The sequence below is a fragment of the Coffea arabica genome, chromosome 7c (assembly GCF_036785885.1).
Source record: "Coffea arabica cultivar ET-39 chromosome 7c, Coffea Arabica ET-39 HiFi, whole genome shotgun sequence".
Taxonomy (NCBI): domain Eukaryota; kingdom Viridiplantae; phylum Streptophyta; class Magnoliopsida; order Gentianales; family Rubiaceae; genus Coffea; species Coffea arabica.
Genome location: NC_092322.1, coordinates 11329916 through 11345956, shown reverse-complemented (window position 1 = coordinate 11345956; position 16041 = coordinate 11329916). Strand labels below are relative to the sequence as shown.

Sequence of the window (16041 nt, the reverse complement as noted above, 5' to 3'; positions counted from 1 at the left end):
CTTCCTGGTCTAGATTTATAAACATTTATGTTAACTAGTGAGACCTATCAATATCCCAAACTTTTATGACAATTTAAGTGTGAATGGGTGTTACATGGGTGATCAAAATCAGCAAAACATGTGAGAAACCCGTGCAAAGATCGTACGAAGTAGGATCCAGTTTTTTTTTTTTCTTCGTTTTTTTTGTACATTTTCTAACAGCACCCCTAATGCCATATTACATATATTCATGTCTCACGATGTACCATGACCACTTATTATTTTATTAATTAATAACTGGACAACTTTTCTTAGAAAGTAGTGATGGTAATGAGTAGGGTACCCCATAAAAACCCTCTTACCAAATCCTTATCCGTTTAAATAAGTTTTTAATTTTATTAAACTTTATGGAGTAACTGTATAGGTTCAATGGTTCATTACCAAACCTGCATACTCTCTCGAGTTGGACTAATCATATGGTACTCTCTACCTGCTACATGGACTTGTCGTATCGATCAAAGAACCAAAATATATGCTTTTAAATAGTTCTAAAAGTATGGAAACCAAATCTTGTTAAACTATTCTACTAGAATAAAAACATTGGCTAAAACCGTGGTTTAACAGTTTTATAAATTGCATACAACTTAGAAAAAAAAAGCACTTCAAAGATAGTGTCCAAATAGTCAAAATAAAATTAAAAACAAAATGATAAAATATTAATCCCTTCAAAAGATAAAATGGCCTTAGGTATCAGGGATTTTTAGGGGTTTCTTATCAAATTCTATTGAGTTATTCATTAGTAATCCCTTATAAATATTAAACTCTAATAGATAACCCATCCATTGTACAATCAGACTAATGATATGATCAAGGGCCTGTTGATTTCGAATTTTTAGAAATTCGGCCTTATAGCCCGGCAAGTTGTTTTGTAGACTAAATTAGATTACATTGAACCAGACCCAAATCAGAGAGTTGGTGAAGCCTAAAACAAAGCTGTAAGAAGTGAGTGTATAACTTATAAAAACCCTACTTCTTGTTGTTTACCCATGTGCCATAACAATGCCTTTGATTACAAAATCATCAGAATAGAGCATTGGAAGCCATAGTTTCAATCCGAGTTTCAAACCAAATATCATTTATGAATAAATACATTCCCCTCCACCTCATAACTGAGATTTTGTTAAAGCTTCCAGTGAAATCATTGTTGAGATTCAAGTGTACTTTGAAATCATGGCTTTCAGTAATCTCGAGTCGTCAATTCATCAAATCACATTTGGAAAATCATGCTTGGCTAAACAACCAACGCCTCCTACAGCAACATTCCTAGAAGCACTCCTAATTTCCTGATTGAACATAAAAAATATTCATAAGATTCAAAATTACAAATACAACATCAATGTTGCTGATTTGACTATCAAGCCACACCATGCATCATGTTTCAAATTCCTTAGCTGTTACTTCTGATGTCATTATCTATGGTACAAGTGAAGCCAATTAAGACGAGTAGTGGTTGGGAGCTAAAATATTGATGTTGTCGAGAACAAATGCTCAATAATTTTTTCTGTGTTTGTGTTCAAGCATACGCATTCATCGGGATATTTAATATGCACGGTCATCTGAAAATTCTTTTCCCCAAAATGATGGACATAACTGTTGAGAAAAGAGAGATTAGCTGCGACAAAAAGGAGTAATCTTGAGCAAGATTTCATCTATATATGTTTGATTAAGATTTTATTAGTATTTCAATGACTGTCCATCCCTAGTGTCAATTTAGAAGAAATTACTACTAATAGATGGTAAGAATGCTGTTGGACTTTTTAAGGATGTCTACTCCACTCCTTACATTTACGTAGTTGTAAATTGTTGCTCATCCATGCATGCACCCTGAATTTACTGCACAATGCTAGTTCTATAAGATATTTTCCTAGTTGAAATTATGGGCATCGAGATCCTTGATTTGTGGTCTAATGCAGACTTAAACATCTGGTCATTGACTTTTTAACTGATCACAATTACATTAATGTATGAGGTTATATTTGATCTGTAGCCGTAGAATTTTGGATGGCAAGATAGTCAAAGTTTGGGTTGGCAATGGGAATCTGTCTTCGTGTTCCCATCAACCTATACCTCGACTCAAAGACTTTCCAGCGTAATTAATCGCTGGAATTGCTTCAAAAAAAAAAAAAAAATCTCTGGAATTTCCATTTAAAAATCTTATTGTGACGGACATTTTCTCATCCTTGCTACTTTTCCCCTTACAGACAAGGTCTTCTGGACACTAGCATCTCTAGTGTTTGTTGAATCTAGTTAATTCTTTCCCTTTCCCTTTCTCCACAAAGTTTGAATTAGTGAATTCAGACTTCCCAATCCATTGGAATCCAGGGTACAGTTAAATGCTTCTTGTCTCCCAACAGCTGCAGTATCATGTGGGCAAGTTTTGACCAGAAACTTTCTTGGTCTATTACAACTACTCCTACAATAGATATACCTAATGGGATTAACCTCTCGTTTGATACGTGGGAATGGTGGGGAAACAAGTTCATTATTCTAGAGTTTAGTGGACAAGTTAGAATGGAATATTTACTCAGTTTTCAATGTTTGGTATAATCAATATTTAGATGTAAGGTTGGAATATACTAAATGCAAATTTGCCTGGATTGCCCTAAATTCGTTTATATATAGGACATAATATGTCTTATTACTTTTTTATTTGTTTTATAATAGTATTTGTCTATTTACGTAAAATTTTGATATTTTTACTTCAAAAATAAATGAGGATTAATATCAAAATTCTTCAATTGTAATACTTGATTCATTTTAATATATAGATTTGTAAGTTAAAATTTTGCATTTACTAGCAATATAATTAGCATCGTAGAACATAAATTACATGAAGTCAAATAATTATAATTTATTTTCAATTTTTAAAAGATTCAAAAGAAATTCTTGCACAATTGTTCAAAAGTCAAAGAATAAAGTATCTTAAAACAGTTGTTTCCTGGTATAAAAGGAAAAAATTATTTTAAATACAAGGAAAATTAATTATTATGAAAAATATATTACATTCAAATATTTATTGAACTTACAAATAGTCTTCAGCTATTAGGATGCAATGTAACAATTTATACGGATAAATTTGACATCCTACTGTTTAAGCGTTCTAGAATAGAGGTGGAAAAACTTTTCTTAAGTTTTTTTCTTTTTGATAAATGGGATTTCAGAAAAAAAAAATTGGAATAAACATTCCAAGGAAAAGGGCTTTCCAACTTAAATGAACCATACCAAATGTTTGAATGGAATGGACAAGTTGAAAAGACCTTTTCTCTCCAAGCCATTCTTACGTACCAAACCAAACGAGGGATAAGAAGAGAACAAAGGAATCGTTTCTGTTATACTTTTATGTGCTACATCCTTATTACACTAATTCTTTTATATCAAAGATAAATTTTCTATACACTAACATATAATTAATTTTCTTATACTATATAAAAATGAGTTGTGGTCAAAGAGGGTTTGAATTTCAACCGCATGGATAGGGGTTTTTTGGGGATGCGGAATATTGTATAGTTTTTTTTTTTAAGTTTTTGGTACAACTGAGAGCAGCATGTGTTTAGGTATATTTACTGAAATGCCCTCATTTTGGTACATTTAAAGTTTTGATTTATGTAGACATCTGGATATTTCTGAAATATGGAATTATTTTGCAAACTTTTTTGCATCGAGTACAACTCATATAAACTTATGTGTTGGTATAATTATTGAAATGGTGTTATAGACATATTTAATTGAAGTGTGGCTTTTATTGTGCAATTAATACAAAAATATATTAACACGTTGCTATAACTAGCCGTTGGAGGGTATTCCTTTGTCTGAAATAACTTATGTTTTCTCTTGAGCGATTTTCAACTCATATCTGTAAGGTTCTTTTGGGAATGGTAAAATTATAAAAGTATTGATAAAATAAAATATACAAGTGTGTGCTACAATTAGAATGTACTATTATTAGTTTTGTCATATTTGATGACTATTTCTTTCCAAAATGTACTATTATTTGTCCAGTGAAAAATTCTCTTTAACCATAGGCACCAAACACCTGCGCGATGCGCGGCCACTCCTCCTCTAGTAATGTATATAAGATTTACTTTGATGGTCTACATCCACCCAATGAAAAATTACACCAAAACGTACAAGAGTTACTCTAATTTGAAGAGTGTAATAGAGGTATAACACCCACTTGTGTAATAGAGGATCGATCCGCTGCCATCCAATTCCAAACCCTTTCATTCCGCAAGTGTTGAAGGATTGAAAAGACACTCACACTTTCCTTTTCTTCTTCTTCACTGCCTCTTCCTTTCTAAACTACAATTTTCTAAGTGAGCTGAGACTCGGGCTGCCATTTTCTGATGACCTTGTTAGTAAATTGGAGATGCCCGTAGTTTTGTGATGCACTGAACAATACCTTAGCCTCTTAACTGTTGAAATTTATTCAAAACAGTCTGTCTTCTTTGGCGTTGATCCAGTACTATTTTTCTGATCTTAAGTGATAAAGGACTAGTTTCCGCGAATGTTGACAAAAATATTAATCATGATGCATATCAAAAGGTTGGCATATTTTATGGCATCGACAATTCAATTCGACAGGTAATTCATGTTGGTCTGCGTTTTGAAGATGATTCAAAATCATGACAAAATATTTTTTTTTAAAAAAATAATGCATATTTTGCATGATTTGCAATTATTATTCCGCGTAAGGCAGAAACCAAGAAGTGGGGGGTTTTTTTTTTTTTTTTTGAAACGGGAAAGGGTAAATATTCGAGACAAAAAAAAAAAAAAGGGAATATGGACTAATGTGTAAGAGAATCTTCTTTAAAAAAGCAGGTTTTATTATTGGTAGGATAGTCGCCATGTAATTGGCACTTTTCCATTGAACAAAAACAAAATAAGTAGATTTATATTAGGATAACTTGTATTATCTGCTCTCCAACCGGATGTTTCAATCAATTGATATATAATTCATTTCTTTTTATTTATAAAAAAGTAGATGATAGGTGCCGAACCTGTGCAATAATAATAAATAAAACCTAACTACCATCAAAAGTAGCCAAAAATCAATTTTAGGTACTGGAGCAGGGACTCTAGGTGTGCAATGGGTTACTTGATTCATTCTGTTCTCGAAGAGTTTGTTTAATCCGATATACTCGAATTAATTATCTGACTAAATTCACTAAATAGCAGACAGTGACAAGCAGAGTCGTTTTCTCAGGGACTGGTGAGAAATTGATTTCCTTTCAAGTCAAAACAAATAGGGGGTTTTAGAATTAAAAGCTAACTAAATAATTTAACTGCAGAAAATAATTAATTAAAAGAAATAATTAAGAGAGTTCTAGCCACGGGTACACTTCAGAAATGGTTCATGCACTGATCATCGATTCATAGACAATTCCAATATTTATTAATAGATTGGTTATAGCTATCATACACGCAATAAACAACCAATCTTTCCTTAATTTCTCGACAGTTAAGGTACGACCGTTAACTATTTCTCAGATCCGGAAACAACCCTAGGTACGACCGTAGGATTTAATTTTTAGATTGCATTAATAATTAGAAAGGCCCAATCCTAACTAACAAATACGCTATGAGGATTTGTTTAAATTAGATCGTATGTTTCCCTGACATAAACCCAATTATGCCAGTTGCTACCGGGACAGAGGTAATCGAACAATTACGGATTCAACTACCCCTAATTAGCAAATAGCCTACGTGAATAATTAAATATTGCGCACCTATTCAATCATACACGATAGTTATACCAACAATTAAAAGCAGAAAACACACAAATACCAACAAATGAAGGAAGTAGTTAAAATAATTCAGATCTCACGGTTATTATTGAACCAAATCTTCAGTTATCCCCTTGACTAAAAAACAGAGATTCAGCTACACATTATCAAGGGGAATCCGCAGGACTCCCTTGATAACTATTGGTTCCTTCTCCACAAACTAACTAAGAGCAAGCCCAAAATCAACCGCAGCAAGTGACGGCCAGTCTTTTTCTTCCAAGAGTTCCAACTCTTAAATCTTAATCACGCGGGATCCTGCTTTTTTGTCCTCCCCAAAGTCGGCTAAAGGAGAGAAGTCAAGACCCAGTACAATGCTCTTTTTGTTTCTAATAAAAAGAAAGATGAATTGTTTAAGAAAACAACTACTAGTCAAATGAAAACCAAGTTTCTAGTCCACGTAATAGTTGACTCCTTCGAGTATAATCATACGGGGCAGCCATCCTATTATTTTCTTAATTTTTAGTTTTTTGAAATCAAATAGACTTCCTCCTAATCTTTCACCAATAATCCTCGTAGACTCCATTTTGAATTGAGAAACTCTTGAAAAATCACAACTTTTATCTCTTTTTGCTTCACCTTCCTATAATTAGTACCAAATACCAAATATAAGTAGAATCTATCAATTAATACAATATTTGGTATAATAAAAGAGGAAAATAATCATAGAATTAATGACAAAAATGTAACCTATCAGTAGATTTATCTCACCAAAACCGTCTAAGGGCCCTCAACATGTACAATTGAAGTCCACTCTCAAACCATTTATTCCCTTTCCCTCCCTCTTCAAAAGACTCGTAGTTTTCCTTAAAAATAAAAAATAAAAAAATGGTACACATTACAAATAAAAAAAGTTTTTTGTGTAATAAATTTTCCAGGGCTCTTTTTTAAAAAGTTGAAATTCAATAAAAAAAAATGACTCAAAGCAAAAGGCAGTAAACTAAATGCAATCATAAATAAATAATAACTTAGTAGTTTTCCGTCAAAAAAATCTTTGTTTTTATCACTTACCATGAAAAACCAAATGCATATCATAATTAAGAATTGAAGTTGGAAACTTCCGGTGACTTCTATTACCTTTCCAATTGTAAACTGAATATGCCAATAGATTTTGTACATTACTCACTACGTAGAGATACAAAACTTATAATACTACGTACACATAGCAAAGAAGAATAGAAGAGAAACACTAAGTATTATTAATTTCCAAAACTGACCAGATTTTGGACGACAATTGTATTTGTTGCTAACCAGTATACCTTCTTGGTAAGGAAACGGCCTCGACTACATACCCTTTTATTAACCGAGTCCAGCATAGATTTGAACATCTTCATGAAGTCACCTACAAAAAACTTGGAAAAATTACAGAACATTATTGCAAGCGATAAACAAACATTATTGATGGGTAAGTATATTCCCCTTCATCTCATAACAGAGATTTTGTCAAAGCTACCGGTAAAATCACTGTTGAAATTCAGGTGTGTTTCAAAATCTTGGCTTTCGGTAATTTGGAGCCCTCAATTCATCAAAGCTCATCTCAAAGACCATGCTTCCGAAGACAACCAGCGCCTCCTCATATTGGGCAACTTTGGCAGCTTCAAACATTGTTCTCTCAAGTCTTTAATGTACGGAGAGCCTAGCCCTCGTCTGATTACCCTTGACATCCCAATCCCGCTGGCTGATGAACGAAGCGGAAGAGGGGCGTCGTCTACCGAGCATATAAGCTGGTATGGTCCTGTTCGTATTGTTGGCTGTTGTGATGGATTGATATGTATTTCCGTCACTCGAGCGAGTCAATCCGATTTTATATTGTGGAATCCATCAATAAGAAAATACAAGAAGTTGCCCAATTTAGGTCTTCCATCAACAGCTTCCTTAAACAGGGTCTGGGGTTTCGGGTATGATAGTTTTAGTGACGATTATAAAGCAGTGATACTGGTAAAACAATGCTCGATTAATGGCGAAGGTTTGAGGGTTGAGACTAGAGTTTACAGCAGGAAAAGTGAAGCTTGGAGAAGGATTGCAGATTTTCCTAGCACTCCTCGGTATACATCCCCTTCATCTGGTGTGCTTGTGAACGGGAAGCTCCATTTTTTGGCCCATAAAAAAGTGCGTGGTAGAATTATTGTTTCGCTTGATCTAGCGACGGAGACATATGGGGAGATGGAGGAACCGAATCATTACGAGAGTGATGTGTGCGTAACGTTGAGTGAAATTGAAGGGATCCTTTTGTATTTTATTAATCCTTTCCCCGGTCCTTTTGCAAGAGGTGGTGATCTGTGGGTAATGAAGGAATATGGAGGATCTTGGACTAAGGTGCTTACATTTCAGCATGAACCTTCGGGTCCATGTTGCCCAAAGCTGCTTTCTGTATCAGCTGAGGGTGAATTGTTGATGCGAGAGTGTGTTGGAATTGAGCTTTACAGTTCAGGAGAAGGTAAATCTTTCAGGCTCTTGAAGGAGATTTATAACGTGCTCGATGCTTATTGCTTTACTGAAAGCCTCGTTTTGCCGAGTACACATGACTCAAACTGCAATGACAACATGAAACCCATAAAATTCTGAGAGTCTCTATTGCCATAGCTGAGTTTTTTTTTTTTCCCATTAGTGTATTTTTATCCACGTTGTTTATTTGCGCATTCTTGAACAAACTTTAGTCCTTGTTCATGAACTGGATTTCAGGTAGATTAACTGGAGTTTATCATTGCACATTGAAGTTATTGCTGATTTACACATGTGAGTTTAATAGCCATGTTGCGAGAAGTAATCCAAACAAGTGATAATTATGACCGATTTGCAGCACTCAATAGATATGTGTCCCGATTAAATACACAAAATCGTTGATTAGAGTAAAAGATACAAGATTGGTGATTTGCCTGTCAATCTCACCGTCATATTTCAATTTCCATAGATGTTACTTGATCTCATTCCCTATGGAAGTGAAGTCAATTAAGTCGACATAGTTGTTGGAGGCTGAAAAACGAATGTTCAATGCATACTTCGTTGTGCATGGGCTGGTGATCTATGGGTTATGAAGGAATATGGAGAATCTTAGACTAAGGTGATCACTCTTTCACATGAACCTTTGATGATGTTTAGACGAAAGGTACTTTCTATATCAGCTGAGGTGAACTTCTAAAACTAGCGTATCAAAAAATTGGACTCCACAATTTAAGAGAAAGTCACAATCTGTTCGGCTTTTCAAGGAGTTCAATAACGTCAGTGATGAATGTTGTCTCGTTGAAAGCCTCGTTTTGCCGAGTACAGATGACAACATGAAGCCCGAAAGGGCCAAAACAAATAGTTGAGTCTTCTTTCCGGTTTTAATAGCCTTAATAGCAGTGGTTGTTACAAGAAAGTGGGGCTAAATGAGAATTCTAGTTTTTGTTCAACTCTATGCAAACTCTTTCTCATAATAGAGGTTGTGTAACTCACGTACTTGTTTCCGTTCACAACTAAAAGAGCTAAAACAAATTGAGTGGGCCCAACAATATTTTGATCGTCGGTCAAACTTCAATGCAAAGCGGCCACGTCCTTGCACTTTTTTTTTTTTTTTTTCCTCGTCACTGTGGGTATTTGGATCTACACCCGACTAATCCTACAGCGCTTCAGTAGAACGGACCCGATCGATGCTGAAGAAGATAACAACTGGGTTGCTGCCCGGGATCGAACCTAGGTAAAATTCACCTAAAGAGACTACTTCCACCAGCATACCAACCCAGCACTGACGCCACGTCCTTGCACGCTCCTTTTGTTATTGTTGATGGTGCTGTTCACGCATCAATTCTTGAAAACAAATGTGATGGAAATTGATGGCCTACATATTCTTACCATTAATAAGTGACTGAAGGATAGGAAGAGAAAGTGGGCGTGTATTTGTTTGCTATATTTAGAAACTGACATATACATTTTGGGATAGATGAAATAAAAAACATAACACTTTCACTGTCAATGGGCCGAAGAGAATAATTAAGAGAGAAGAGATTTCTTATCCGGGGTACCATATAGTTGAGTTTTTTTCATCACCTCTCTGACAACAATAGGACTTGAACCATTCTTGAATAACTATAGCCACTGTTCGTAAATTGGATTTCGGGAAGATTGATCTGAGTTTATCATTGCACGTTGAAATTGTTGTTAGTCTAACCTGACAGTGTCTAACAGTTTGTTTGAATTGGCATGATTTCAGATAAAATAATTTGCTTCACAAATTCTAATTACTTTTTTATCTTCTCAATCACCTTTTTACCTCACATACATCGCATCATAAAAAGTGCTACAGTAATTATCTCAAATAAATCATCCAAATAAACTCCTATCTAGTGTTTTTAGAAGTAGTTGTTAGCAAGCCTCAAGGACATTTTCTATTCAGGACTCTGATCAATGGCGTCAAAGGACTTGTGGGATGGCCCAGGCATCTCCTAGTAAGAGTTATCTGGCAAAAAGATTCACCATGCTTCTTGCTGCTTTTAGGTGTAGTTGCTTTCGATTTAAATTTATTTCAACTTCATGTGACATCCAAGATGTTTTGCTATTGGAGCTGCTATCTATTGTATGCTAAAGTATTGTCAGCATGACTTGAAGAGTGAAAAAACTCTTGTTCTTAAAAATCTTTCTAATTTTGTGGTTGGGATTGAGACCTCTGTTCAACCACCCTGGAATGCAACGTTCACCATTTTGATCTTGATAACATCCTGTGCTCTTGTGTTTCTTTGTTGTTAGATTCCACCTGTTTTAGTACTAGTTCCGATAAGATATTTTCCTCGTTAAAATTATTGGCGTGGAGATCCTTGATTTGTTACCTGATGCAGACTCGCAGATGTGAAGTCAAAGATCCTTTTGACACAATTACAATAATATTTTAGCAGGGAAATGTTTGATCAAAAGCTGTAGTAGCTTCCATGGCAAGATAGTCAAAGTTTGGGTTGGCAACAGGAGTCTGTCTCTGTGTTCCCACCAACCTATACCTCGGACTTAAAAGACTCTCCACCATAACTAATCAGCTGGCATTTCCATTGAAAAATAGACTTTTTCCTTTGTAGACCACGGTTTGTGCACTAGTTTCTCCAGTGTTTGTTGAACTAGTTGATTCTTTTTTCCCCTTTCTCCGCAAAGTTTGAATTAGTTAATTCATGAATTCAGACTTCCAAATCAATTTGAATCCAAGTAAACCTAGACACTTAATTGCTCTTCAGAAGCATGTGAATAAGTAGTGGTAAGGACCAAGATTTTATCGTCCTATACAGCAGAGATACAGGTTTGACATGCAAGCAATAATTTGCTGAGAATAGTTCACATGATTGGAATATTTTACTACCAACTCCCACTAAATATCACATTCTGGTCTCATTACAGCTGCACCATCATGTGAGCAAGTTTTGACCAGACACCCTTTATGGTTTATTGCAATTTACAGCTACTTTTGCTTATATGCATGTAAAGGGATCAAATAGATTTCTTGATCATTCCAATACCTAATTGGATTAAGCCCGAGAAAACAGGAAAAAGCCTCTTACTCTTCCCCTTTCTTCTTCTCGACTCCCTTTCCCTCTTAAACAGTTTTGGTTAGAGAGTGTTGAGATATTTCGTGTGCCACTTCCAAGTGATAATTCAGCTGGTCGTCTACAAGGGTTGGCATGGAGGATCCTGATACCATATGAATAGAGGTACGCCTCAATGCATTTTCTTAGAATATTACAAAATCATCCAATGAATGCATTGCAAGCTTAAAGTAGAGAAACATCTCTGATGTCATCATTGTTGAAGCATTGGAAATGACAGTAGTTTAGTTAGTTGATATGGTAAGCAGTATTTGGCTTTTTAATTGTTGAAGTTAATTCTAAAGGAATGTGTCTGTTTTGGCATTGAATTCTGGTTGACATAGTTTTTATTTTCTTTTTCTGAATGATACTGAAAGTATCCAATCCAATATCTTTTGCCTCTTCACATTATTACAGTACCTAAGTGACTTTGCTAAGGGAGAAATTCCTAAACAATATTGATATGCCCTTTTATCTTTTCACTTCAAAAGATGAAGTTTAACATGCTAATCACAAGGGCAAGGTTATGGGCCGGGAGGTGTTCCATATATAATTGGTTGCGGTCAATCTCATGATTTGAAAGCTCCATCGTGTTTTGTATGACATGAGAAGTGGTTTTCAAATCTGTGCAAATGCCAATATGCATAAAATGTGCCTATAGAAGGGAGAGCTTTTCAATCATCGGGGCACTGTCTAAGATTAGGGCCTTAGTATTATTCACATACTCAGATTCCAAAATTATCTCTACAAAGCATATTAACCAGTGTTTTGAAAATCAGACCAGATCAATTGGTTCAACAGGTTGAAACGCGAACGACTTCATGCCTCTGATTTGTTTCAATATTTAATTCAACAGTTTAATTGAACCTATCAAACTTGATGTAAAATCTGTTGGATCGGTAAAACCTGAAAGTTCAACTGGAGTTCACTGAGGTTTTTACTTTTTAAAACAAGTATTTCATCTTTATTCAAATTTTTTAATACTAAATGAATAAAAAATTATCAAACCTCAGAATTGAGATTGTGTTATCGAAATGAAAGGTCAGTTCACTTCCTGGTCTAGATTTATAAACATTTATGTTAACTAGTGAGACCTATCAATATCCCAAACTTTTATGACAATTTAAGTGTGAATGGGTGTTACATGGGTGATCAAAATCAGCAAAACATGTGAGAAACCCGTGCAAAGATCGTACGAAGTAGGATCCAGTTTTTTTTTTTTCTTCGTTTTTTTTGTACATTTTCTAACAGCACCCCTAATGCCATATTACATATATTCATGTCTCACGATGTACCATGACCACTTATTATTTTATTAATTAATAACTGGACAACTTTTCTTAGAAAGTAGTGATGGTAATGAGTAGGGTACCCCATAAAAACCCTCTTACCAAATCCTTATCCGTTTAAATAAGTTTTTAATTTTATTAAACTTTATGGAGTAACTGTATAGGTTCAATGGTTCATTACCAAACCTGCATACTCTCTCGAGTTGGACTAATCATATGGTACTCTCTACCTGCTACATGGACTTGTCGTATCGATCAAAGAACCAAAATATATGCTTTTAAATAGTTCTAAAAGTATGGAAACCAAATCTTGTTAAACTATTCTACTAGAATAAAAACATTGGCTAAAACCGTGGTTTAACAGTTTTATAAATTGCATACAACTTAGAAAAAAAAAGCACTTCAAAGATAGTGTCCAAATAGTCAAAATAAAATTAAAAACAAAATGATAAAATATTAATCCCTTCAAAAGATAAAATGGCCTTAGGTATCAGGGATTTTTAGGGGTTTCTTATCAAATTCTATTGAGTTATTCATTAGTAATCCCTTATAAATATTAAACTCTAATAGATAACCCATCCATTGTACAATCAGACTAATGATATGATCAAGGGCCTGTTGATTTCGAATTTTTAGAAATTCGGCCTTATAGCCCGGCAAGTTGTTTTGTAGACTAAATTAGATTACATTGAACCAGACCCAAATCAGAGAGTTGGTGAAGCCTAAAACAAAGCTGTAAGAAGTGAGTGTATAACTTATAAAAACCCTACTTCTTGTTGTTTACCCATGTGCCATAACAATGCCTTTGATTACAAAATCATCAGAATAGAGCATTGGAAGCCATAGTTTCAATCCGAGTTTCAAACCAAATATCATTTATGAATAAATACATTCCCCTCCACCTCATAACTGAGATTTTGTTAAAGCTTCCAGTGAAATCATTGTTGAGATTCAAGTGTACTTTGAAATCATGGCTTTCAGTAATCTCGAGTCGTCAATTCATCAAATCACATTTGGAAAATCATGCTTGGCTAAACAACCAACGCCTCCTCATGTTAGATGACTATGAAACCCTCAAAACATTGCTCTCTCAACTCCTTAGTGGAAGGATAGGATGACCCTCATGTGATTGACCTTGATATCCCAATCCCACCAGGGGAACAAAGGGAGCTAGAGGCCTCTACATTTACCAATGATAGAAACTTGTATCGTTTTATTTGTGTCGTTTTATTAGAGTGTTGTAGGCTGTTGAACACGAGATGTGTGGAGAGTTGGAAGCACCGAATAATATCGACAACGATTTGCAGGAAACTTTAGGAGAAATTGGAGGCAATCTTTTGTTTCAAAACATTCTTTCGAACAATGATTATTAGGGGCTGCTGTATCGATTATGAAGGAATAGTGAGAGAATCTTGGACTACATTGATTACTGTTCTACTTGAACCTTCAACTGTGTAAGTGCCAAAGGTATCGTGTATAACAGCTAATAGTGCACTTCTATTACTAGAGCCTAGAGGAATTAAACTTTACAATATAAGAATAGATCAACTCTTTTCCACTTTTGTGGACTCCAACATCAATAGCATCCGTGTGATGCTGGTTGTTTTGTTGAAAGTCTAGCCTTGCCGAGTTCAAATGACGCGAAATACAGTGACGACCTGAAGCCCAAAACAGATGACTGAGCAACCTGTTGTTTATAACCAGGGATTCCATAATCGAGTTTTTCTTGTGTGTCCTTATTTACATTTGTTTTTGGCTTATTCTTCAATGAACTTTCCCAACGTTTATTGCCTATCTATCTTGAGTTTAACAGCGATCTTTTGAGAAGTACTACTTTGTCTGTCCTGATTAGATACACTAAGTTGTTCATTAGTTTGAGGAGTTCAACTAATATAACATCAATGTTGGTGTTTTGACTGTCAAGCTCACCATCATCTATTAGTTTCTTTAGCTGTTATTTCTGATGTGATTGTCTATGGAAGTGAAGCCAAGATGCTGTAGTAATTGGTGGCTAAAATATTGATTTGGTAGAGAACAAATGTTCAATTTTTGCTTCTTTGTTTATGTTCAAGCATATACATTCATCAATTTACCTGATATTTAATATACAATGCTGCTTTCTCAGGTCATTGAAATTATCCTTTTCCCCAAATGATGGACATAACTACAGAGAAAAAATAGATTGGTGGTGATAACACAAAAGAGTAGTCTTGAATAAGATTTCACCTGTTTTTGGCTAAGCTTTTAACATTAGTGCATAATTGTATGCAGAAAAGAGAAGTTGGATCAGTGATCGAGTTAGAAAGAGCCAGGAAAAGAAAAGAAAAAGAAAAAATCTACGCAGATTGAAGTGGTCATCCCCAACAAGTAAGATCAAAGTACCCTATCTTTGGTCTATTGATTTTTTGCCCCAATTTTACCGTTACCAGCTCCCATATTACATATGACGTACCATGACTACTAATGATTTATTAATTAATAACTTGATAAGCATCCTTAAAACTTAAAAAAGAAGATCATCCCTGTTATTACTAGCTAGATAAAATAATCCACTCTTTGGTATAAACCCTTTTTTTGTCCACATATTGTGACAATACTGCCATTGTATTAGGGGCGTTCATTGGGTAGTAATTGATAATTCAATAAAAAATAATTTTGTTTTTTTTTCGATTTTTTAACAAGTTCAACATCTAGTTACCGTCCAAATTTTTATTTGGTAATTGGATTTCGACTGAATAATCAGTATTCCGGTAAAATATCCAAAGTTTTAGATTCGTTTTCTAACATAGATTAGTTAATTATATTTAATATGTAATTAATAATATAAAAGTTATTAATACGTTAATTAATATGCTTTTAATGTCACATATTTGTTTATAAGCATTAATTATAACTTATAACACTATTTTTTTGGGGGGGGGGAATGCTAATGGATTCTTTTTGCACAAATTGTCATGGTGGACTTACCGAGGAAGAGACAAGGAAACTACATTTGCAAGGTTTTTTTTTTATTATTATGGCAATCCCCAGAGCTGGGGTTGGGATGCCAGACCCAATTTTATTACTTTAAAGCATTTCCTGAGGGGGGCATAAACCTGACCTCATCCATACAAGTCCAATATAAGAAACTCACTTAACACGACGTCTTCGAATAGATAGGTAAGCCAATTTATCCAAACGATATTCTCCTCTAGCTACCCCTAGCAGGCTACTTAGATGTTCATAGAAACAGATCGACTCAGACAAGGTACACCCGACATTGGCCAGAATATCTGCCACCTTATTGGTTTGTTGGTAACAATGCTTGAATTGTAGACTCCTCTTAGAAAGTGTGGAGCACTGCTCGACCTCACCATTAATTGACCACGGGCATTGGGAATTATTCGTCAGGAT

General features: G+C 34.8%; 1 protein-coding gene across 1 annotated transcript; it reads left to right on the top strand.

The window, feature by feature from the left end:
• Nucleotides 1-7220: 7220 nt before the first annotated feature.
• Nucleotides 7221-8384, top strand: LOC140010528 (F-box/kelch-repeat protein At3g23880-like). The gene has a single exon (XM_072057811.1). The coding sequence runs from the start codon at nt 7221-7223 to the stop codon at nt 8382-8384; it is 1164 nt and encodes a 387-aa protein (XP_071913912.1).
• The last annotated feature ends 7657 nt before the right edge of the window (nt 8385-16041 follow it).